General features: G+C 47.4%; 1 protein-coding gene across 1 annotated transcript; it reads left to right on the top strand.

Moving 5' to 3' along the window:
• The first annotated feature begins 3,532 nt into the window (after window positions 1-3,532).
• TYMS (thymidylate synthetase) lies at window positions 3,533-26,499 on the top strand. Its single transcript, XM_030552875.1, has 7 exons — window positions 3,533-3,821; window positions 5,062-5,135; window positions 6,630-6,804; window positions 12,483-12,584; window positions 16,170-16,345; window positions 24,842-24,913; window positions 25,600-26,499. Exons 1-7 carry the CDS (start codon window positions 3,665-3,667, stop codon window positions 25,735-25,737), a joined length of 894 nt encoding a protein of 297 aa, XP_030408735.1. The 5' UTR covers window positions 3,533-3,664; the 3' UTR covers window positions 25,738-26,499.
• Window positions 26,500-26,583: the final 84 nt, after the last annotated feature.

Below are 26,583 nucleotides of genomic sequence, written 5' to 3'. Positions count from 1 at the left end.
AGACCAGCTCCCTATTCTGAATTTGCTATCCATCAATTCATCTCCAAAAAAAGAGTAAGAAAAGCACATACTGAACCACTTTTAATACCAACCAACAGTAATTGAAATATATTAAGCCAATTATTTATTATAAGCATTTTTGTAAGCAGGGCTGGCTCTAACTTTTTTGCTGCTCCAAGCAAAAAAAAACCACACCGCCCTGCCGTAACACCCCCCCCGTGAGTGCCGTGCCGCCCAAGTCCCCGCCCCCCCCGAGCGCTGTGCTGCTGAAACCCCCCTCCCCACCCTTGCCACCCGAGTGCCACCAGGCCAAAACAAAACCAACCAACCAAACCGAAAAAACCCTCCAGCGCCGCTAGGCCGAACCAAAACAAAAAAACCCAAACCAACCCGAGCATTGCTCTGCCCCAAGGTGCCGCCCCAAACACGTGCTTGGTCAGCTGGTGCTTGGAGCTGGCCCTGTTTGTAAGAAAGCATGATGTGCAATGAGTGCAACAAGCATAGCTTCCAAGAAAGGTGAAGAATAGAGGGAACAGCATTGGATTTTGGATTAGAATATTCTCACAGACATTTGTTTAATGTAATAAACAAAAGAACAGAAGAATGGCCATACTGAGTTAGACCAATGATCCATCTAGCCCAGTCTTCCAACAGTGCCCAGTGCCAGATATTTCAGAGGGAATGAACACAATAGGGCAATTTATTAAGCGATCCATCCTCTGTTGTCCAATTCCAGTTTCTGGCAGTTGGAGGATATGAGTTATACTTTTGTCCTTCACAACATCCTCTGGCAATAAGTTCCACAGGCTGACTGTCCATTGTATGAAGAAGTACATCTTAGGTTTGTTTTAAATGTGATGTCTATTAATTTCATTGGGTGACTCCTGATTCTTGTGTTATGTGAGGGGGTAAATAACACTTCTTTAGTCATTTTCTCCACACCATTCATGATTTTACAGACATCTATCATATTCCCCCTTAGCTGTCTTTTTTCTAAGATGGCCCAGTCTTTTTAATCTCTCATTATAGGGAAGGTGGTCTATATCCAATCATTTTTATTGCCCTTCTCTGTACTTTTCACAATTCTAATATATATTTTTTGACATGAGGTGACCAGAACTCACACAGCATTCAAGGTGTGAGTGTACCATGCATTTACATAGTGGCGTTATATTTGCTGTTTTATTATCTATCCCTTTTGTAATGGCTCCTAACTTCCTGCTAGTTTCTTTAACTGCTGCTGGATATTGAGCAGATGTTTTCAGAGAACTATCCACAATGACTCCAAGAGCTTTTTCATGGGAGACACATAATGAAAGCCAGAGGAGGCTATGCCTTCTCAAACCTCCACTAATGCTCTCTGCCACAGCACTGGGGCAGGGCTAGAGTGGGGCTTAGAGCAACTCCAGGTGACCAGAGCTTGGGGCAACTTGGGTAGGTGGGCCAGAAACAGCTCTGGTGGGCAGACTGGTGCGCAGGGCAGCCCAGGCCAGCCAGCTGGGGCTCCTCTAAGAGTGGTGGGGGGCTTGGGGCAGATGGCTCAGTGGTTTGCGTATTAGCCTACTAAACTCAAGGTTGTGAGTTCAAGCCTTGAGGGGGGCCACTTAGGGCTTTGAGGCAAAAATCTAACTGGGGATTCAACAAGCAGGGGGTTGGACTAGATGTCTTCCAATCCTGACATCCTGGGGACAGGGCCTCAGATGGAAGGGGCAGGAGACTAGCTTCCCAGAACAGAGGGTTCACACACCACCCACAGTCTCTTACTTACACCCCATCATTTTGTATGCATAGTTGGGATTATGCTTTCCAACATGCATTACTTTGCAATACAGAGGGGAGGGAAGCATCTATTTTCCTCTTTTCTTCATCTGTCTTCAATGCCCCTGTAAATTTCCAAACTGTCTCCTTACCTGGCTGTCTTGTGTGGTAACATTGTCTTCCTGTTTTAGGAGAAGGGAACCTTATGACCCTTCTCTGTACTTATTTCTAGGCTTGACAGCAATTCTCCCTTTCCACATCTCTAGATCAGGGGTGCCTGAGGGCACCATGGCACCCACAGAGGCATCTAAATGCACCCACATCCTGGACAGCAGTCAAGCATCCACTGAAATGCCACCAAATTTCAGCAACATTTCAGTGGCAACACCTCTCAATGACACCACTTGCCACTGACAAGCATCATCATCGAGAGGTGTCACCACCAAAATGCCACCAAAATTCAGCAGCATTTCAGCAGATGCTCCACCACCACCACGGTCCTTCATCTGGCACCAGCCAGATAAAAAGATTGGGGACCACTGCTCTAGATGAACCAAGTCTACTGATTACTGTACTGTACATGAGAAAGTGTCAGGTGTTACATACGTACAGAAAGGGGACTTCAAATGCATGCAGGGCCAGCTCTAGCCATTTCACCACCCCAAGCACGGCGGCACACCATGGGAGGCACTCTGCCGCTCGCTGGTCCCGCAGCTCCGGTGGCTCTCCCACAGACATGGCTGCAGAAGGTCCGCTGGTCCTGCGGCTCCAGTGGACCTCCCGCAGGCGTGCCTACGGCTGCTCCACCGGAGCCGCGAGACCAGCAGAACCTCTGCAGGCACACCTGCGGGAGGTCCACCGGAGCCACCTGCCGCCCTCTGCAACCGGCAGATCGCCCCTGTGGCATGCCGCCCCAAGCACGCGCTTGGCGCACTGGAGCCTGGAGCCAGCCCTGAATGCATGGCAAGGTTGAAATTTCCAGAGAGACCTGAAAAGATTCTTGTAACAAAAGGTACGTTTGTATGGGAACAACAATGTAAAACAATTGCCTCTCTAAACAGGGAGGATGTAGTTGTCCTAAACACTTTAAACAACTCTCACAAAGTAGATCAGGCAGGCACTTATGGCAGGTGCTTCCTAACCAGCAGAGAGGAACCACCACTATGAAAATGTTTTCTGCTGAGGATTTTAGCAAAAGTGGTAAAAACATAAATCTAATGATTTCATTGAAATAAATAATGGTCACGGGCTACTGTAGATATACCTGACTGAGCATCAATTTGAGTTAATGAAAAATCCCAGGGGAATAATCAGCACCATCAGACTACATAGGCCATTATCTACTCCAGCTCTAGAGGAAGAATTGAATCTAAACAGGCTTCTTTCTGTTTCACAAAGTAGTTACACAGAGAGAGGACACCGCATCCCCCCCGTAGGGCTGGGTCCAAGAAGAAATCCACTCCGGGAGCCCCGCCTTTTCCTGGGCTGCTCGGCTGCCCCGCGCCAGGTGCAATCACAGATTTTAAAGTGGGGAAGGTCCATGATGATGATCTGCTCTGACCCCCCCGCAGAGACTTCCCCGGCCCGCGGGAGGGAGCAGGGCCCCAAGAGAGACAAGCGGCGGGCGGGGCCCTGGGTACCGGGCTAATCAGATCGCTGCCCCGCCCCAAGGCCCGCGCTGCGGCCAGGCAGCCACGCCCCTTTCCTCGCGGCCATTGCGAGGGGATGGGGGCGTCCCAGCCCTGCCCACACTGGGACGCGAGGAGGGCGGGAAGGTCGCGCGGGAGGGCCCGAGGCGCCTCCCGCGCGCTCCGGGCCCTACGATTGGCTGGCGCCTGGCGGGCCGCGGCTGGCGCCAATTCGAAGAGCGGGAGCGGAGCGGCAGCTAGTCCCGGCCAGTCCCGCCATGCCCGAGCAGCAGAGCCCGGCGCCCCCGCCGCAAGGGGAGCTGCAGTACCTGGGGCAGGTCGAGCACATCCTGCAGCGCGGCCACCGGAAGGAGGATCGGACCGGGACCGGCACCATCTCCGTGTTCGGGCTGCAGGCGCGGTACAGCCTGAGAGGTGACTGCGCCGGCCCGGCCCAGAGCCACTCTCATGGCGGGGACTTCTCGGCCCGCTCCTCGCAGCCTCCCTCGCCTTTGGGCCCCCTCCCCGAACCCCCTTCTGCCCCTCCCCAGACCTCCACCCTATGTGCCCCTCCAGTCCCTCACCACATCCCACCAGCTGCCCCCCGGCCTGGTGACTGGCAGACCTGCCAAGCGCTGCACATCCCCCCTGAGCTGGCTGCCAACACCCATCTCCTCTTGCCCCCAGACTCCCCCCCCATTGCTGTTTGCCCCACTCTTGCAGAACCCCCCCCACTTGTCATGGGCATCTGAGGGAGTGCGGCTGAAACCCCCTCCTGTTGTCTTCTGGGTGACAGTCTCTATCATTCCTGTGGGAGGAAGCCATTGTGCCACATCACAGAGGGCAGGCTATCTAGGGGCCTGGCCCTTTGCTCTGCTGAACTCTGCTCTAGTCTAGCCCCCATCTTTATAGGCAGGGATTGGGTGGGGGTAATCCAGATTTGGGCAGGTGTAACTCCCACCTATAGGGTAGAGCCTCTAGTTGCCCTCCTTCCTTACACATAAGGTCCCTAAACCCATCTGTGCCTCTCCTTTTTTTTATTGCCCTAAGTGGGGAGTGGCTGAGTCCCCTTGCATCTGTCCCCCATAGTTGTCTTATGGAGAAAAAACAAGAGAAGAGGATAGGTCTAATCAAGGCTAACCTCCTGAGACAATTTTACCACCACCCTGTCTATCAAATATCCTAGGTCTGATTCACCTCCATGTTAGTAAAGTAGGCTTGACCAGAACTTTATTTTGAGCCTCTGAATTCAGCTGCATGTATGCATATTTTACCTCGCCATAGGCTCTTAATTGCACCCCATGGTTGAGTTTTATGAATGATCCATTTCTAATTAATCTCTGCTTTTATCTGGGAATGTACTTGGCCCCAAAGACCATTTTTTAGGAATAACATTGGATGCCTGTGTTCCTTGCTCTAGCAAAGCAGTAGTAGAATTTACACTCATCACTGCATGCTTTGCTGACTATTACAGTGCTGTACGGAGGGGTGAAAACATTATCTAAGTTCTAAACAAGTGCTCCAATAAACTAGGCTCTTATTGTGATAGCACATAATGCACAACAGATCAATATCTAAGCTTTAACACTTTTGGTATTTATAAGTGAAAAGCAATCTGTGGTATTTGATGAGTGAGAATTGATTTTGCTGCTTTGACACGTTAAAACTTTTTCAGATCAGTTTCCTTTGCTGACAACAAAACGAGTGTTCTGGAAGGGAGTGCTGGAAGAGCTGCTATGGTTTATCAAGGTATGATGCATGGTTGTCTAAATCTAGTTATGTGCATTGATAGTGCTGTCTATAGAATATATCATACTATGGACTGGTGTATTTGAAACACTTAAGATGTTTCCATTCATACAGGGAACAAACACGTTATGAGATTCTAGTATTTTTCCAACTTATAAATATGTCCATTATCTTCAAAACATTTTGTTAATTTTGCTAAGGAGCTAGTACAATCTGGTGGGAATGTTGGTTAAATCTTACCTTGCTTCTTTTTAGTGAAATATTGTGACGTGATGAAGGACTTATGTACACTAGAAAGTTTTGCTTTTTAAACTATACTGCTGTAGTTAAAACAGGAAAACCCTGTCTGAATGCTTTTATACTGGTATAGCTTATTCCTGTTGTGTAACCAAAATTAGATACTCCAGTATAAGGCACTCTTGTACTGGTATAATTACATCTATCCTAGGCTTTTTACCAATACAACTGTTGGTCAAAAAAAACCAAAACAAAAGTAAAATAAAAATCCCAACCCACACTTCTAATAGATGATCACAACTCTAACTACCATAGTTTATATTGGTAAAACTTGTGTAGACAAGTGCTAAGATGGTGTGTTGCCCTATAGATGTTCCCTGATGTGGTTATGAGTAGCATTTGATTAAATGCTGGTACACTGGGACTTGAAAAATCAACTTATCCAGATATCAGGTGTTTTTGAAGAACACTTTTTAAAAAAAGAAAATGAAGGCTTATCTTTTCAGCTGTAAGGGCTAGAACCTTTCAGATGTCAACCAGCACAGTGCTGTACTCTGAGACTGTAGACTTGTTCGGTAGCAGAGAATATTTAAGTCTCTATTCACTTTCAGTGCTATTTTAAACTCTGGGATTTGTTTTCTTACTCTCATCTCTAGGTTTTATACAAAGTGGCAGAGTAGAATATGGGAGCCTACCATCTGCTCAGTGACTAAACAGAACTTCAGGCTATTTCTAGTTGGCATCTCTCAGGAGCATGTAATTTAAGCTTCAAGAAAACAGAAAAAGCAAGGAAGAGAGAAGGGACTGAATAACCTTTTCCTCCCAAAATGACTTGTAAGCTAGTTCACAAAGGCTGACAGCAGGTGTATCAGGAGTAGTAGAATTGTTACATTGTTCTTGTTACATCAATGAAAAAGTAAAACCTTGTTTGCTGAAGGGCCTGTGCACAAGCAACTGTAGGCAATCATGTTTAGCCTTGAACCTCCATTGGCCTATGGTATACAAGGCTAGAGATGAATTAATTAGATGACTAGAGCAGTATAATTCAATTCTCAGTAATATATTGTTTATAACATAGTTTTATTGTGTGTGCACATCATACAGGAGCCAGATCCTGAGGCTTAATCCCAAGACTTCTTATTCTCTCCATAGTAACTAAAGAAATACCATATAATAGTATAATTTAGGACCACTATTTAAAGTCTAGCTCTTTATCCTGGCAAGTAGAATTGCTTTTGTATTTCTTTCACCATATAGGGTTCAACAAATGCTAAAGAGCTCTCTGCAAAAGGAGTGAAGATTTGGGATGCCAATGGATCACGTGAATTCCTGGATAAACAAGGTTTCACTGACAGAACAGAAGGGGATTTGGGACCAGTGTATGGTTTCCAGTGGAGACACTTTGGAGCTGAATACAAAGATATGAATACAGGTGAGGAAAGTAGATTAAAATCTCTAGTTTTCCCCTTTTGAAGTTATCTTCAGAGATTAGTAAGACTGACAAGATTACTGAGGTACCTCAATTCCAGGAGGTTATGAAGGCATGGAAAGATTGTAATGAGGACATGTATAATGGAAACTGAGAGCCAGAATAAGTAGATCTTTTGGGGAGGTTATACTGAGCTTTTTGGAAAGCTTACCATTATGAAATATGCAGTATTGCAGGCAGTAGCCTATTTGTAGAACGGTTGAATCATAGGCAGTACACTGTTCTGCTAATGTGCTGCTATGATCACCTGCAGGTGGGAGGATATTTTGGTTTCCATGCCCATTTAATTCTTTGCTTTTCTGCTTAGGCTGCCAGGAAAGGTGCCAATTGTAACAAGATGCTTTTTTTTTTTAACTACACTAAAATCACTCATTTCAGAGAGCTGCTATTATTAATTTGTATAATTTAGCACATTAATTTGTGCTGTTTACAGAAAGTAACATTGGAAAATCGTGACTCTTCCATGCTTAGCTTTCATAATGATGATGGGGGTGGTGAACTAATGTTTTATTCAACCATCAAAAAGTATTTTCTCCATCTGAAAAGGCAAGTAAAAATGTAAAGAACTACTGCAGCTCTTCACAATATCAACCTGGGCATAATTTCTTTTTTAAAGAGAGAGCGCTGTTATACCAGATTAATCTCCACATATTCATATGTTGGTATAGGACACTCTATTGGATAGGGTGATAAAAATAGCATGTTAGTTTCACTCTATTTAAACTCTGTAGACTTTAAGACCCACTGTCAGATATGCAGACAGACCTCTCAATTGTTCTCCAAAGTCTCAGCTTTCATTTAAAGTTTTAGCTGCTGTTATTGAGAAGAAAATGTTCAAACTTGGGCTGTATCTACACTTTGGACACTATAGCAGCATAGCAACAGTGCTGTAGCTATGCTACTGTAGCCGCAAAGTGTGGCTGCAGACTACAGCGATGGAACAAGGTTTTCCATTGCTGTAGGAACTCCATCTCCCCAAGCGATGATAGCTAGGTCAACAGATGCATTCTTTCATCAATCTAACTTTGTCTACTCTGGGGGTTAGGTTTGCATAGTTACAGCACTCAGGGGTGTGGATTTTTCACGCCTATGAGTGCTGTAACTATGTTCATGTACGTTTTAAATGTAGACCTGGCCTTGGGGTGTAAGGATGCAGGCACTTCTGTGAGTTTGCAAAGAGAGTGAAAGAATAGCTCTGAGGTGTGTATGACCCCATTTCAGCGGGTACTAACCCTGATGCCAGTGATGATGCTTTAAGTGTCAACAATAACTATTTCACTTCTCAAAGCATGCAAGAAGAGGAGGGATGGTGACACCACCTTTTCCCAAAGCTTGGAGCACTCATCTGGGGCCCCCAAAGGACTACCCAGAAGAGAGAGGGGGGAAGGCTCAGAAAATGTATTAAGGTGTAAGTCTTTAACAATCCAAGGTGGGATCAGAAGAGGGCACAATTAGTGTAATTTTCCGGAAGGGTGTGGGCTTGGCTTTCAAAAGTATTTTTTGGGGCAGCTCTAAGCTATTGTCAAAACAACCTTAGGCTTTCTGACTTAGCCTGGTTTACACTACGAAGTTAGGTTGAATTTAATCACATTAGGTCGATTTTATAAGCAATGCGTCTACACAGCCAACCCCGTTCTGTCGACCTAAAGGCCTCTTAAAATCAACTGCTGTACTCTTCCCCAGTGAGGGGAGTAGCGCTAAAATCGACCTTGCTGGGTCAATTTGGGGTAGTGCGGGCGCAAATCAATGTTACTGGCTTCTGGGAGCTATCTCAGAGTGCTCCAATGTGACTGCTGTGGACATCACTTTCAACTCTGATTCACTAGCCAGGTACACAGGAAAAGCCCTGGGAAATTTTGAATTTCATTTTCTGTTTGGTCAGCATAGTGAGCTCAGCAGCACAGGTGACCACACAGTGCCCCCAGAATCGCAAACATGCTCCAGCATGGAGCAAACGGGAGACACTGGATCTGATTGCTGTATAGGTAGAAGAATCTGTGCAGGCAGAACTCTGATCAAAAAGAAGAAATGCTAATAAATATGCCAAAATTGCACAGGGCATGATGGACAGAGGCTACAACAGGGACACACGGCAGTGCTGTGTGAAAGATAAGCAGCTCAGGCAAACTTTCCAAAAAACAAAGGAGGCAAATGGTCGCTCTGGGTCAGAGCCCCATATATGCTGCTTCTATGAACAGCTGCATGGCATTCTGTGGGGGGACCCTACCACTACCCCACTACTGTCCATGGACAACTGTAAGGGGGAGGAGGATTTTGTGGATGAGGAAGAGGAGAATGCATGGCAGGCAAGTGGAGAGTCCGTTCTCCCTGGCAGCCAGGACCTTTTCATCACCCTGGAGCCAATGACCTCCCAAGGCGGGTTCCCGGACCCTGAAGCTGGAGAAGGCACCTCTGGTGAGTGCACATTTGTAACTATGTTACAAGGTTTAAAAGCAATTGTGTTTAATGTTTGGATTTGCCCTGAAGACTTGGGATGCATTTGCAGCCAGTACAGCTACTGGAAAAGTCTGTTAATGTTTTTGGGGATGGAGTGGGAATCCTCCAGGGACGTCTCCATGAAGCTCTTCTGGAGGTACTCTGAAAGCCTTTGCACAAGGTTTCTGGGGAGGGCTGCCTTATTTCGTCCTCCACAGTAAGACACTTTACCAGCCAAGCCAGTAGCAAGTAGTCTGAAATCACTGCAACACAAAGCATGGCAGCGAATGGTCCTGGGTTTTAGTCGCATTCAAGCGACATTTGGTCTATGTCTTTCTGTGTTAGCCTCAGGAGAGTGATATCATTTATGGTCACCTGGTTGAAATAGGGGAATTTTTGTAAGGGAACAGTAAAAGGACCCCGTTCATGCTGGGCTGTTTGTGCTTGGCTAAAAGGGATCATACCTGAGAATAGCCATGCAGTGGGGGGAAGGGTGAAGAGATCATCCCAGAGATCACTTGGTGGGGAGGGGTGTGCTGCACGTCCACGTGAAAACCGCAGCCCCTCCTTTTAAAGGCAAAGCCAACCGGCATTGCTTGCTATGGGAAAGGAGGGCACTGCAGTTTGAAACCATTCCCACGTTGTGAAGGCAGGAAAAGCCAACCCCGCCTACCCTTTGGCTTATTGTGGCTGCTTGGAAACTGAATTCTGTTGCCCAGCTGTGTGTGACGTGTCACCATACTGGCATTTTGCCTTTATATTGAGCACCTGCAACCTTGGACCTAAAGCACATGTGCTGTCTGCTGTGAATGCTTGACTCACGGTGAAAGTCTCCCTTTTGTTCTCAGAAACGTATCTTCTTAAATTCTACTCTCCCTTTTTATCCCCCCACAGGTGCAAATGTTTCTGTGCTCCCCCTATCATCTCTGTCCCGGAGGTTATTGCAGATTAGAAGGCAAAAAAAAAAAAATGCACTCATGATGACATGTTTTCCAAGCTCATACAGTCCTTCCGCACTGACAGGGCACAGCTGAATGCATGGAGACATACAGTGACAGAGGCCAGGAAAGCATACAGTGAGCACGATAAGAAGAGGTAGGAGGTGATGCTGAGGCTAATGGGGGAGCAAATGGACATGCTCATGCATCTGGTGGAGCTGCAGGAACGGCAACAAGACCATAGATGGCCACTGCAGCCATTATATAACCGCCTGCCCTCCTCTCCAAGTTCCATATCCTTCTCACCCAGATGCCCAAGAATGCGTGCCGGGGGGAGGCTCCGGGCACACAGCCACTCTGCTCCAGAGGATAGCCCAAGCAACAGAAGGCTGTCATTCAAACAGTTTTGATTTGTAGTGTGACTACAATAAGCAATGTGGCCTTGTCCTTCCCTCCTCGCCCTACCCGGGCTACCTTGTCCGTTATCTCAGTGTTTTTTTTAAATTAATAAAGAAAGAATGCATGGTTTCAAAACAATAGTGATTTTATTTCCTTTGCTAGCTGTGATCGAAGGAGGGGAGGGTGGTTGGCTTACAGGGAGTTAAAATTGACAAATGGGGCAGGTTTGCATTAAGGAGAAACACACACAACTGTCACACCGTAACCTGGTCAGTCATGAAACTGGTTTTCAAAGCCCCACTGATGTGCAGCACGCCTGGCTGTGCTCTTCTAATCGCCTTGGGGTGTCTGGTGTCTGGCTGCTCAAGAGGGGAGGGCTGGTGATTTTTGCCTCAACCTCCGACCCTGCCATAATTGTCTACCCGTTACTCTCCCAGATATTATGGCGCACACAGCAGGCAGCAATAACAATGGGAATATTAGTTGTGCTGAGGTCTAACCTAGTCAGCAAACAGTGCCAGTGCGCTTTTAAACATCCAAAGACATATTTTACCATCATTCTGCACTTGTGCAGCCTACAGTTGAACTGCTCCTTATTACTGTTCAGGCTGCCTGTGTATGGCTTCATGAGCCATGGGAGTAAGGGGTAGGCTGGGTCTCCAAGGATAACTATTGGCATTTCAACATCCCCAACAGGAATTTTCTGGTCTGGGAAGTAAGCCCCTTCTTGCCTCTGTTCAAACAGCCTGGAGTTCCTAAAGATGCGAGCATCATGCACCTTTCTGGCCATCCCACGTTGATGTTGGTGAAACATCCCTTGTGATCCACCAGTGCTTGCAGCACCATTGAGAAGTACCCCTTGCAGTTTACCTACTGGTTGGCAAGGTAGTTTGGTGCCAAGATAGGGATATGTGTTCCCTCTATTGCCCCACCACAGTTAGGGAACCTCATTGCAGCAAAGCCATCCACTATGACCTGTACATATCCCAGAGTCGCTACCCTTGCTAGTAGAAGGTTAGTGATGGCCTTGGTTACTTGGATCACAGCAGCCCACACAGTATATTTGCCCACTCCAAACTGATTCCTGACTGACCGGTAGCAGTCAGGCGTTGCAAGCTGCCACAAGGCTATCGCCACTTGCTTCTCAGCTGTCAGGGCAGCTCTCATCTTGGTATTCTTGCGCTTCAGGGTGGGGGAAAGCAACTCAAAGTTCCAGGAAAGTGGCCTTACACATGCAAAAGTTTCGCAGCCACTGGGAATCATCCCATACTCGCAACACTATGTGGTCCCACCAGTCTGTGCTTGTTAGCCGGGCCCCGAATCATCATTCCACTGTATCAACTTGCCCCACTGCAGCCATGATGTCCCAATTGCCACATCCTGTGCTTTCAGGAACATCTGTGTCCACGTCCTTCTCACAATTGTCCTTGTGCTGCTGGCTCCCAGCCAGGTTCTGCACATACTGCAGGATAATGCGTGAGGTGTTTGCCATGCTATGGCGTCTGCATGGGTAACCCAGGAAAAAAAGGTGCAAAATAATTGTCTGCTGTTGCTTTCACGGAAGAAGGGACAGGAGACTGACAACATGTACTCAGAACCACCTGCGACAGTGTTTTTGCCCCATCAGGCATTGGGAACTTAGCCCAGAATTCCAATGAGCAACGGGGACTGTGGGATAGCTATCCACAGTGCACCGCTCTGTGAGTCAATGCTAGCCATGGTATTAAGGACGCACTCCACTGACTTAATGCGCTTAGTGGGGACATACACAATCGACTGTATAAAATCAACCTAATTTTGTAGTGTAGACATACCTTTATTTAAATCTTGTTTGGTAACTTTCTTCAGATTATTCAGGCCAAGGAGTGGACCAGCTGCAGAATGTAATCGACACAATCAAAAACAATCCAGATGACAGAAGAATCATCATGTGTGCTTGGAATCCCAAAGGTACAGGAGTGTGTTGTGAAGTGAATGTAGTTGCACCTTAGCAAGTTGCTGCTAAGCTATTTCATTGGTGCTCATTTAGTCCTGAAAGCTTGCATAATTACCGGATCCTGTGTCTACAGCCATCTCTGTTGATGGTTACATTTTTGCTGCAAGAAAAGGCAAGCTTACATAACTGATATGTGATTTCATGTTCTATAAATTGGTGAATTATAACCTGGATTCTCCTGTTTCTCACTGATGTGAGAGGATATTCAGACCCCAAAACATCTTGATTTCAAACCTTTTTTGTCTTAGCACAAATGAAAGTACATGATTATCACTGCCCTCTACATACAGTCACTATTCAAAGATACTTTGCAGATCATAAAAAAATATGTAACTTGTTTTTTAAGGAAGCTTAGAATTGAAAAATATAATCAAGCAGCTGTTTTTTTTTACTTTGTATTAAATTATAGGATGGTACTAAAACTTGGGAAGGGAGGGAAGAAGAGAACAAAACTTAAAAAATTACAATGCTCTTTTTCGTTGTTGTTAGTCTTTTCTGAAGATAGGAGCCTGTTTAAGAACTTTAGGAATTAAAGGTATTCACCAGCTAGAAGAGCGGGAGATGCCAACAAGCAGCAGCCAGTTACAAAATGATCATTTTAACTGTTTTCCCTGCTATAGTTAAAGAGCCAGTTTCCAGAAAGGCATGCTGGGGAAAGGTTCCCATTAAAGGGCAGCTGTATGGTAGGTGGAGGGTTAATAGAGATCAGGCAGGTCAAAGGAGTGTGACACCTTGTGGATGTCCAGATGTCAGCTTAAGATCAACAAAGCCGAAACAGGGTTCTTAATCTTCCCTCTGCAATTCTTCCCTTTTTTCTCAGTCAGTGGACACCATTATCTTCTCTGTCACTTGGCATCTGTAACTTGACCATTTCTCTAGATTCTAACATTCAGGCTGTGTCTAAATCATGGTTTCCCTGTGGTGCATCATATATTCCATCAGTTCACTTCACAGCCTTTTTTAAAGAAGGTGGTACATGAACCAGTAAGTTTGGGTCCTGCTCATCTAAATCTTGTTGATCCTTCTGCCTAACATCTCTATACATCTTCCTTCTCTGTCGACACAGTTCACTCATCTAGTCTCCCATGATTTTGACTCCTGCAACATTCTCTTCTCTGATCTTGAGAAATACAGTCTAACTCGCTTATAGCCATTCAGAATACTTTTGCAAAGATCATTGTCCTAGTTTGTTTGACCATATCATCCACTTTTGCATCCCTTCTTTTTCCATCGCCTCAAACATAATCTACTTGCCTGTACCGTCAGGGCCCTTCACAGCCTATCCTCATGCTACCTATCATCTCTCATACTCTGCCAAGATGTTGACTCCCACCTCCACCTTGCCAATGATATCAGCTTTTATCACTCACTTGTTCAGTTTTCTAAAAAGTACCTTCATGCTTTCTTCCATTCTGCCTCTCATGCATAGGAAGAGCTGCACATAAACATCCACAAAACCACTTCATTGTCCTCCTTTAAATTCCTCGTTACAACTCTCCTTTGCTGTGATGCCTACACAAATGTGAGAAGTAGTAGGTGTATTGTATTATTTTAGATGGAATAAATGGGCCCAAAGAGCTAGTGGTGTTAAGATGACCCTGAAACTGTTCAACCGTAAACAGTTTTAAAGCGGTTTGGTATACAGAGATTGCAGCTTGTTTGTATCAAGGCAAACACACCATTAAAAATCTTTTTAACTTTTTATTAAAGATACAGAAAAGAAGGAAAAATAGTTAAAGCATTTGAAATGTAAAGTAGTAAATAAGGCTTCCATTTTAACAACATCCCTTGTTCCCTGTCCCTTTAGCTGGAGAGAGCTGTTAAACATGATGGTTTTCCTTCTAACAGCCTCTTGGGTGGTGATAACCAACCTTTTTTTGGGAAAAGAGAAGACGTTAGTTGAGATGCGCTGGAGCTGTTGTTATCACTGTTGGTAAAGTCCAATCCTGTGTCCTAGAAAACAAAACAAGACAAACTCTCGAGGGGAGAGAAAAGAACAACAAGGATAGAAAATGGAGGTCTGTCTCTGGTGTTGACTTTACTTGCAAGCTCCCTGCTGGAGAAAAGCATAGCACATGGTCTTATCAACCATTCCAAGACCTGACAAATTTATTCCAGCATCAAGCTGTTTAGGTGATGGCTTTTAGCTGCCTCTCTGGTCACAGGCTTACAGCAGTGTTGCAGAATATGCAGTTTTGGCTAGTGAAACCAGACTCTTATTAGACAAAAGAAAAAATGAAAGGGATAAGGAAAGAAAAGAAATACATTGGAAAAGGAAAATGTGTGTATGTTTCTCTCTCTCTCTTTGTCCTGCGTACACACGCACATATGCATGTCCAAGTCTGTGGAGGTGGCGATGTCATCTAGCTCCCACTTTCTTGTGTGGTCTGGTCAGGAAACTCTTGAGGATCAGAATAATGAAGGCCCAGTGGTGTTACAGTAAATACTGGGGTCTGAAAGCGACAACGGGGGTGAGGGTGGACATGATCATAAGGCTCGCTCCTTTCTTCTGTCTTTCAGTCAGCCATCGTTTTGGATTTTTCCCAAGTCATTGTCATCCCCTTGTTTTTTATTATCATTGTCATCATTTTATTTTATTATTTTTCTAAGGACCCCAAAAGGGGAGTGATGGGTGGAATAGCCCAGTCCCTCATCATTTTGTCCACCAGTTGGGACTGATTTCCGATCCCACACTCCTTGTTTACTGGGCATGATGTTAACACAGTCCTTGAGTTATATCAGTAGGCCTTGTTGTTTGGACTAATTGTCTTTGTCTTCCTTTTGCATCTTTTCTCATCAACAGTTGTTGTAATAGGTTATTATAACATTTTTATGAACTTTCATTTTTCACATGCAGGCTCACAATTAGGGTAATAATTGGGCCAATAAATTTACAGCAGCTGGCAGGAGTGCTCTGACTGCTGCTTATCATGCTGATCAGTGTTGTCTCGTTCCCTGTACTCCCTCATTTGTCTCATTCCACCTGTTACTTTTTGTCTTACACTGTCTGAGGCAGTAGGTGTCTCTCTCTCCTCCCCCCTCCCTTGTCTGTGTAGTGGTGGTTCATGATGGATTCTGAGGTGCTATTGCAATACAAAGAATAAAAATTAGAGGCAGGTACTTGTTTAAAAAGTAAAACATAGGCTGAATGACTAAAGCTCTGAATGCTGCAAACACTTGACATCAATAGGACTAATTATGTGAGTAAAATTAAGCATGTGCATAGGTCTTTGCAGTATGAGGGCCTAAAACCTTTTTTCCAGTGGAATTTCTACATGTGATTTTTCCTCTGCTCACCACCCACTTATTGTTAACAAGAGCAGTTACATAATCAAGCAATTAATATCTGGTAGTGGTAATAGCTGGATTTAAAAAGTCTTAAGAGCAAAACAATAGAACTACAATATGTGGTTCAATATTGCTATTTGATGTATTTATGCATATTTATTTCTATATACATATGTATATTTTTTCTGCTCTTGCATGGTGTCTTAATACTGTTCTCCTCCCACCCCCCTTACTGTTTTGCATCTCCTTAGATATTTCACTAATGGCTTTGCCTCCATGCCACGCTCTGTGCCAGTTTTATGTTCTAAATGGTGAATTGTCTTGCCAGTTGTATCAGAGATCTGGAGACATGGGACTGGGGGTGCCTTTCAATATCGCCAGTTATTCACTGCTCACATATATGATTGCTCATGTCACAGGCCTGAAGGTATAGTATCCTTTGCTTAGATATTTATAATTTGAACAGAGGACCGAAACATTAAATAGACTAACATTTATGTAGGAAGAATTGGAATAAACACAATGTTCAGAAGTTTAGATATGTACAGGAACGGGCTCTGTAGATGAATTGTATTTAATGTATGTGTTACTGGGGTGGACTACAGTATGAGAACTCTATAAATCTCATAGTGGTCACTTATATCAAAGAATCTCCAAATCTTGTGGAAAAAACTTGTCACAATTAAGATGTGTCCTGGCTTATTCTACTAGTTTATCTACCAAAAATCTGAGTTGAGCACATTTCCTTCTGATGACAATGAAAAATGCCATGGGGTGTCTTTTTGTGCAACTGAAACAGCTGTCTTCAAAGTACTACCAACTTCCAGCCATTAGAAATGTCATAGCTTCTTTTTTTTTTGTTTTTTTTATTGGACTAGACAGAGCATTAAAAAGACGGTTACTCACCTTTGTAACTGTTGTTCTTCGAGATGTGTTGCTCATATCCATTCCAGTTAGGTGTACGCGCCGCGCGTGCACATTCGTCGGAAAACTTTTACCCTAGCAACTCAGTGGGCCGGCAGGTCGCCCCCTAGAGTGGCGCCACCATGGCGCTCCATATATACTCCTGCCGGCCCACCCGCTCCTCAGTTCCTTCTTGCCGGCTACTCCGACAGTGGGGAAGGAGGGCGGGTGCGGAATGGATATGAGCAACACATCTCGAAGAACAACAGTTACAAAGGTGAGTAACCGTCTTTTCTTCTTCGAGTGATTGCTCATATCCATTCCAGTTAGGTGAATCCCAAGCCTTACAAAGGCGGTGGGGTCGGAGTGAAATGTGGCAGAATAAAACTGCCGAGCCAGAGGCTACAGCCTCTCTTGACTGCTGAACCAGGGCATACTGCGAAGCAAAGGTAAGGACCGAGGACCAATGGAGCTTCGCGACAGGTCTCGTGGGTAGAAACACGAGCCAGCAAGGCGGCAGATGAAGCCTGAGCCCTGGTAGAATGCACGGTGATGTGGCTTGGTGAAATATGAGCCAAATCAGAACAAGTGGGGATGTCCGCCATCACCCAAGATGAGATCCTCTGAGAGGAAAACAAGCAAGCCCTCCCTTTGGCCCGCTCCAGGGCAGAGCTGGGGCACCTTAGGAAATGATTCTGTCAGCACAAGATAATGCGAGCACTCCACAGATGTCCAAGGAGTGCAAAGGTTATGCCCATTGCGTTGAGCTGTGGGTAACATGAAAGGCCAAAACACCTTAGGGAGGAAAACCGGGTGCGGTCACAACTGCACCTTGTCTTTGTGGAACCTTCGTAAGAGCTCTGATCTCAGAGACCCGTCTGGCCAAGACTAGGTTGAGGCCTCAGGGCGGGGCTGGGCGGCGCACCCGAGGGTGCAAGCGCTCCAAGCCCTTGAGGGACCTCGAACCCATAGAGCGTGGGACACTGAACGTCCATCTTAGCCTGCTGGAAGGTAGGGACGGCTGCTGAGAGTATCCTCAGCGATGATACCGCCAGATCCTGCCGCTGAAGGCCAGAGGCAGGCCAGATAGAGGGGATCGAGACCTCAGCAGGAGCAAGATCGAGCGTACTGCAGCTGTAAAGGAAACGCTTCCACCTGGCTCGGTACGTTGACCAGGTGGAAGGCTGCCTGTCACCCCAACTCAGGTACGCAGGAGCCACCGTGAGGCGAAGAGGCTGCAGGTCCGAGTGACGAAGCCTGTCATTGCCCTGAGTGATGAGGTCTGGGCTGACAGGCCGAGCAACGTGGTATGTCAGTGCTGCCTGGACCACTCTGGAGTGATCATGATGACGCACGCTCCGCCCCTGCGGAATTTGAGCAGGACGTAACGAACCAGTGGGAACAGCGGGAAGGCATAATGCAGTTGGCCGTTCCACGGCATCAGGAATGCGTCCAAGATCGATTCCGAGGAGAAACCTTGGAAGGAGCAGGACACCTGGCATTTCCTGCACTCGCGGTGAGCGAACAGGTCTGTGTGAGGAACCATTTCCACTTCCGGAAAGCGGGACGCCTCACATGGGGCAGAGTGATGACTCGTAAGACAGGAAAGACCTGCTGAGTCAAAGAGATAAGACGTTCCGAACGCCTGGGAGAAAGGACGTCGCCAGCTCCATCGAGCGGGCCATGCAAAAGACCCGGAAATGGATGGCCTCCTGACAAAAAAGGGGGGAGGACTATGTCCCCCCTGAATGCTTATGAAGCACCTGGCCATTGTGTTGGCTGTAAACACCGAGATACAACGGCCTCGCAGCTGCCGCTGGAACCCCTGGCATGCCAGGCGGACTACTCTGATTTTTGGGGCATTAATGAGGAATGCCAGCTCTCTAGAAGACCGAAGGCCTTAAGCTCGGAGGTGACCATGAGCACTCGAGCAGAGAGATGATGCGTCCGCCGTCAGGGGCAGTGAGGGCTGGGGCGGATGAAACCGCATCCTGTCCACACCAAGGAGGGGGTTAGCCACCACACTAGGGAGCCTAAGGCGTTCGAGGGAACGGTGACTACCATGACCATTGGCTCCCTGTCCAAGCGGTACGCCGAGGTGGGCCAGACTTGGAGAGGACGGAGGCGGAGCTTGGCGTGTTTGGTTACAAACTTGCGGGCAACCATGGACCCAGGAGACTGAGACAAGAACGAGCTGAGGTCGTTGGGAAAGCCTTCAGACCTCAGATGATTGATGCCATCGCCTAAAACCGCAGTTGCGATAAGCAGGCTCCGGCTAGGTAGGAGACCAAGATAGCCCCTAGGAAGCCCAACCTCTGCGTGGGAACCAGAGTGGATTGCTCTATAGTAATCATCAGGCCTTGATCTGTGAATAAGACCGTGACGATGCCCACGGCTGAGTGGGTTGTGTGTCAGAGTCTCCTCGGATAAGCGAATCGTCCCAATACGGAAAAACGCATATCCGACATAGCTACGGTAGGCGGCGACTATGGCCGTAAACCGGGAGTATTCACCGCTGGCTATAAAGCGGAGGCATCTCCCGTGCGGAGGGAAGATGGCATTGCTAAAGTACGCGTCCTTCCTATCCAGGGCGGCATAGTAGCCCCCAGGAGGCAAGGATGGAATAATGGTTCCCAGGGATACCATGCAGAACTTCAACCTTATCCCCAACCGGCTGAGTCCATGCAGGACCAGGGAGGTCTGAGACCTGTGTTCGAGTGGGGAACTAGGGCATAACGGGTGTAAAACCCCTAGCCCCTTTCGTCCGCTGAAGGGGGACAGGGCTGGAGCAATTTAAAGGTGGTACCTATGCTCCATCGTGCGCAGGACCCAGCGATCTAAAAGTAACTGGGGCCATGCCAGGAGAAAGCGGGATCAGGATCCCGTCTTGCGACTGGTACACCGCCCTCCGACGAACCTTGGAAGGTCCGTCTTTGGTCCCAGTGGTAATTGCGAGGGACCTCGACTCTGGCTTTTTAGGGGGCCTGACGTTTGTCTGCGGCCACCTTGGCCTCGCCGTTTTCCAGAGTTCTGCCTCTGGCTAGGCACAGAGTATGGCGGCTGGGGCCATAAAGGCCTGCGGTTGGTCGCAAGCGTATACACGCTGAGACGCATTAGGACCCTATTGTCCAGCAGGCTTCACAGTCTGGGCTGTCTCTGCCGCGAAGATGCCTGTACCAACAAAGGGTAAATTCTGTCCCCCGTCCTCCAAGACGGCAGCGAACTCTAGGTGGGAGGTTCGAGGGAGAAACTCCTCCACCCAGGTGCTATAATTATCGCAGCTAAGCAAGGCTTGTTGCTTTGTTACCCAGAGGCGCAGGGCCCCTGCAGAGTACACCTTGCATTCGCCAAGGCTCTTTCTGCTTCGGGGCTGGCGCCCGCTGGCCATGATATCAGGATCGTGGTCCTGAGCATAAAATCTGCGCATATGGGATGACACGGATGCGTGTCCGGATGGCCATGGAGGTACTAAAAGAAGGCACGGGCCGAGTCTCTGACTCACTCGGACCTTGCCCAACTCGGCACCGGGGACCGGCATCGGGAGGGGTATCGGTACCTGGAACGAGATCCAGACCCGCAACCAGAACGGTGTCGGGAGGTCGACCGAGATCTCGAGGCTCGGAGAAGAGCTACAGGAGTCAAGGTACCTGCCCCGGTGCCAGATGTCGGAACGGTGCCGATAGCGGGTCGGCGAACGGGATACCGACCGGTGCAGCGAGTGTGACCAGTACCGAGGAAAACAGTACCGGGACTGCCAGTGGTGTCCGGCGTGCCGGCGGGACCGTGATCATGGACGGTGCCGCTCTGCTGTACTGACAGGGGACAGTCCCTTGAAGAGACTGTATTACCCGTACCGGCGGTGCCCGGGTCAGGCAGCACTGACTCCGTCATGGCACTGAGAGCCCTCGCCGTTGGTAACATCTCCGGCGCGCAGGGAACAGCAGGCTCAACCACAGTGCGTACTGGGGAGCTGTCAGGCACCGGATTCGACGGCCCTCGTGGAGCCGGGATCCACGGTACCGAGGTCATCAGAGCTTCGGTAGGTGCCGGTGCCGGGAGAACCGAGTTATATAAGCCGTCTGGCTGGGGTGCTGTCAGCACTGAAGCAGCGGGAGTAATACGCTCAACCACGGCGCGTGCCGGGGAGCCGTCGGGCACCGGATTCGATAGCTCTTGTGGGACTGGAATCGACGGCGCCGATGGAAGCAGCCGGAACAGGAGCTCAACCACGGCGCGTGCCTGGGAGCCGTCAGGCACCGGATTCTACGGCCCTTGCGGGACCGGGATCGACGGTGCCGACGTCATCGGTGCCGCAGCAGGTGTCGGTGCCGGGCGATCCGACTTAAACTAGCCCTCTGGCCACGGTGCCGTTGGCACGGAAGCAGCCGGAAAATTAGCTCGACCACGGCGCGTGCCGGGGAGCCGTCAGGCACCGGATACTACGGCCCTTTTGGGACCGGGATCGACGGTGCCGACGTCATCGGTGCCGCAGCAGGTGTCGGTGCCGGGCGATCCGACGTAGACGAGCTCTCTGGCTGCGGTGCCGTTGGCACGGAAGCAGCCGGAGCAATACGCTCAACCACGGCGCGCGCCGGGGAGCCGTCAGGCACCGGATTCTACGGCCCGTGTGGGACCGGGATCGACGGTGCCGACGTCATCGGTGCCGCAGCAGGTGTCGGTGCCGGGCGATCCGACTAGACGAGCTCTCTGGCTGTGGTGCCGCTGGCACGGAAGCAGCAGGAGCAATACGCTCAACCACGGCGCGCGCCGGGGAGCCGTCAGGCACCGGATTCTACGGCCCGTGTGGGACCGGGATCGACGGTGCCGACGTCATCGGTGCCGCAGCAGGTGTCGGTGCCGGGCGATCCGACTAGACGAGCTCTCTGGCTGCGGTGCCGCTGGCACGGAAGCAGCAGGAGCAATACGCTCAACCACGGCGTGTGCCGGGGAGCCGTCAGGCACCGGATTCTACGGCCCTTATGGGACCGGGATCGACGGTGACGACGTCATCGGTGCCGTAGTAGGTGTCGGCGCCGGGCGATCCGACTAGACGAGCTCTCTGGCTGCGGTGCCGCTGGCACGGAAGCAGCAGGAGCAATACGCTCAACCACGGCGCGTGCCGGGGAGCCGTCAGGCACCGGATTCTACGGCCCTCGTGGGACCGGGATCGACGGTGCCGACGTCGGTGCCGGGCGAGCCATCTTAGACGAGCTGTCTAGCTGTGGTGCAGCTGGCACAGAAGCAGCAGGAGCAGTAAGCTCTACCACGGCGCGAGCCGGGGAGCTGCCAGGCACCGGAGTCCCTGGTCCTGGGGGACTGGAATCGACGGAGCCGAAGTCATCGGTGCCTCTGCAGGCCGGATAACGCAACTGAGGCGAGCTCTCTGGCTGCGATGCAGGTGGCACGGAAGTAGCGGGAGCAGGGGGCTCAACCACGGCGCGTGCCGGGGAGCCGCCAGGCACCAGCAGGAATCGTAGACTCTCTCGACCTCGGAAGAAGGGAACGGTGTCGAGTCGACATCGGTGCCGGCGACGGTCGGTGCCGAAAGGCCTTGGTGGTACCGGCGGGGTCCGGTGCCGAGGAGGCGCTTCTGCCCGCCGCTTGAACATCGCTCCGCGCCCAAGGTGGAGGGGCAAGTGAAAGTCCCGCACCTTTTTGTTCTCGGCTTAAAAGCCTTGCAAATGGGGCACTTATCTGTCAAGTGTGATTCCCTGAGGCACTTCAAACAGGAGTCATGTAGGTCTCTCTTCGGCCGCGGCTTCTGGCAAGCCGGGCCCCTTTTGAAAACCCGGTGAGCCATTCATGGCTCCGGCACTGGGCTCATGGAAGGGGCTACTTCCTGAACCCCGCTAACTAAACTAACCATGTTAGCAAAGAAACACGTATAACCATACAATATATATATAAAAGTGTTATAACTGCATAATTATATACGAGAAAACGAGTAGCTAGGGAAGTGGAGGTCAGCTAAGCCGCGCTCCACTGTTCCAACGACCGACACGGGCGGTAAGAAGGAACTGAGGAGCGGGTGGGCCGGCAGGAGTATATATGGAGCGCCATGGTGGCGCCACTCTAGGGGGCGACCTGCCGGCCCACTGAGTTGCTAGGGTAAAAGTTTTCCGACGAATGTGCACGCGCGGCGCGTACACCTAACTGGAATGGATATGAGCAATCACTCGAAGAAGAATCTGTGGTTGCTCTCAGATTCCAATTTGCATATTGTGATTTGCCTACCTAAATTCCTGCTATGGTTTCAATTGGATATTTTTCACTACTGACTGTAAATGGTTGTGTAGTACTGCTCTTTTCTGTTGTCTTTCACCAAAGATTGCTCTACCAAGTCACAAGAATGCAGCTGAAGTTTATTAAATTTAAATACATTAGTCTTTCTATCTTCTAAAAGCTGACTTCCTCACTTCTTAAAGATTTAATACTGATAGTGTGAGATTTTGACCCCCCTCCTGGTGCTATCATCAGGAATAGCTGCTTCCATTTTTAGCACTGAGGAGATAAAATGGGTGAGTGGAGAAAATCATGCTTTATAATAAGGACTTGGTGTAAGTTTTATATCAAAGGCAATTAAAGTAAATGAAGTTTGATGTCTCCTCCACAACTTCATTTTACTATTGCATCTCCTCTCAAAGCAAAACACTTATTGTGGGAGAGATCTGCAGTAAAGAACATAAACATAAGACTTGTGAATATTTGCATAACATTAAATACTGCAATAACAGTGCAGATAAATTTAATAGCTCTGCTTTTACGATTCAGTATTTCATCACATGCTATTGCTAAGACTACTGCAGCAAAGTAGTGCAGATACTTTCAGGAGCAGTAAACTCTAAGCATTACACCTAAATCAGTGATGATGGTAGTAAATTGTCAGGCAATGTTTGTCACAAAAAGGCTTATCCAGGGTGCTAGATGCCTTTGCCATAAGTGAAAGAAATGTTAATGCAGACAAACCAAGCTGTCAACTTTTCCAGTTAGAAAAAATACCAGCCCTTTTCAAATGTGAGGATAGCTGCAATTTGTAGAATGCCATGAAGGCCAACAGATGTGGACTATTTCAGAGTAAGAGGCTGAAAAGAGAATTCCAAAATTCAGGGCTTGTTACGGAAAACATCCTGCTAGCAGCTCCATTTTAAACTGAGAAGACTGGCTTTCAAGTGCTTCTGCATACCATAACTGTGGCAACAGTGAGGCATGTTTCTCAGCTAGGCAGGTTCAGAGCCATTTTGGATATGTCTACATTGCTGCTGGGACATTGTGCTATCTCTGCTCAAGCTAGTGCACTAAAAATAACATGGTAGCATGGGTGGTGGCTCCATCCAGCTGCCCGAGTCCAAGCCCATCTGAGCTCGGGTGGCTAGCCGGAGCCACTGCCTTTTCCACAATAATCATTCTGCTAGTTTTAGCATGCTAGTGAGAGTCTGTCTACCTGGGCTGAGAGGCAGACTCCCAGATTTAATGTAGACATACCCTTAGGCTTCAATTTGTCAAGACAGATCATGGTGCACTAGTTTCATGCAATCCTGCAAGGAACTCCTTTTAATGAGTTGCTTCAGTTTCTTAATAGGATTAAGTGCCACAGTATACATTACAGTAGTCTAATCTTGAGCTAGAAGCATGGATCACTGTAGCACTGTTAATATCTAAGAAATACTTGCAACCTGTCAGTTCAAGGTATAGATGGAGATAGCTGTATTTTTCACTACCCCCATCTCCTTCCACTTGTGTTAACAGATAAATGAGTGCTCAGTTGCTATATCTGTTGCAAAATCTTTGCTGTAGAACTTCATATTCTGCTTAGAGTAGCTTAACATAATGATCAGTTACTTTAGGGAAAGACAATATTTGAACTTGTAAGGAGAACAGGTTATCGGGACAATCTGTTGCAGGACCTACACTTCAGCAACAGAGGTGCTGGGAATCTCTGGCACAAGCATTGCAATGTCATACAGTTCTGAAATGTGCTACCCTGTTTGCGTGAAGACTTTTTTTTTTCCTCTTTCTTCAGCCTGGTGAATTCATACACACACTAGGAGATGCTCATATATATCTGAACCATGTTGAACCTTTGAAAATTCAAGTAAGTATCCATGGTGACTGGAGCCTGGCTATCTTTTTGATATATATCTACCACAGCTGGTTGAACAACTGATGGTAATCCTGCGTTTTTAGACCTGGCACTTTCATTGTAAATACTATCTTAATTTGCGTTGCTGATCCTCTGATTTCTTCTCCAATACTACCCTTTACCTATGTTCAACTCAGGTTACAAGTGAAAACACTGCAGAATTTTGATCGAACCGTACACTAACTTGGTCTAAAAGAGTGGCTCTCTCTGCAAGTCAAAGATGCAAGAATTTGTAATCTAATCTCTATCATTGTTACAAAATATTAGTGTCCTTATACTTGTCTTATCAAAACAAAACTATAACTGACTAAATGAATAAAATGCACTTTGATGTATTATCCTTAATTATACATATATAGTCAGTTTGCAAATCAGTAATTCTTAGTGGATATTCTTCTGAATGATAAGGCTCTACTATACTTTTTTGGTCTCTGACAGAGACGTGTTCACTTCTTATCAATCTTTCCACCTTCTTCACACAAATATCTACATGCTATGACAGGATGGAGAATGTTATGGCAGGTGAGGTCTACCTAACCCAAAGAGCTGTCTAAATCGTTGATTTTCACTGTGCGCTGTTTTTTTACTTTTGAGCGCTAATCTTGTACAAATGTAAGTCAAACTCTCTTTAATTTCAGCTTCAGAGGCAACCACATCCTTTCCCAAAACTCAAAATTCTTCGTAAAATTGAAAACATCAGTGACTTCAAAGCAGATGACTTTCAGATTGAAGACTATAACCCCCATCCAGCTATTAAAATGGAGATGGCTGTTTAATACACTTAACTTTTTAAACATGATAGGAGTCTGTTTCATAAGTATGTTACCTTCTCTGTACTTAAAGCTCAATCTAGTGCTCTTAAATGTTGCTAAAACAGTTACATAACTGCTTCTGAACAGTCTGTGGTCTAGAGCAGGACCTCTTTCAAAATATCTTTAATGAGAAATGGGTTGCCTTCCTACAGGTGTCATTGAACCAAATCTTGCTGTAAAAAAAATTAGCACTCTGTTTACTAGCCAGTTTTTGAGTTCAGGACCTCTGTTGGAAGATGACTCGGGGTTGTATATTTTTACTGTCTATAAATCATTGAGGGATTGACTGGAGCCCCCCCTAAGTTGTTACTGGGTTTAAGTTAATATTTCAAGTTTTTCCTTGCTCTGCACCGTAGCCTGAGCAGTGAAAGGGTTTAGTTTTGTTATGTATTAGTTACTTACCCTTATGTATTAGTAGTAAGTATTTAAACAAAACACTTGTTACAGCAGGATTTTTTTAAGCTTGGAAGGCGGTGATAAGAATGTTTAATAAACTTGTATAAATATTTTTAATAGTGTTTGGGAAATGTGTTGTATCTTTAAGGTCTAGTACTGAATTTGTGTTTGTAACACTAATATCAAGTAGAACAAGGTAACTTTCAGAGGATTTTGAGATTTCAAAGGTTTGGCATTGTTCAATTTCAGACCAAAAATCAAAGCATTAACTCTCCTAATTGGAGTGGGGGCTGTGGAAGTTCTGACTCACAGGCAGGGTACTTGGTAGAATACACTGAAGCTGGGGACTGCAGGCTTCCAGATGCTGCACTCCCCCTGGCAAGCTGTTAAGGAGGTGAGCAAATTGTCAAGAAA

The sequence above is a fragment of the Gopherus evgoodei genome, chromosome 2 (genome assembly GCF_007399415.2).
Source record: "Gopherus evgoodei ecotype Sinaloan lineage chromosome 2, rGopEvg1_v1.p, whole genome shotgun sequence".
NCBI lineage: Eukaryota > Metazoa > Chordata > Testudines > Testudinidae > Gopherus > Gopherus evgoodei.
This window is presented reverse-complemented; position numbering and strand designations above follow the sequence as displayed.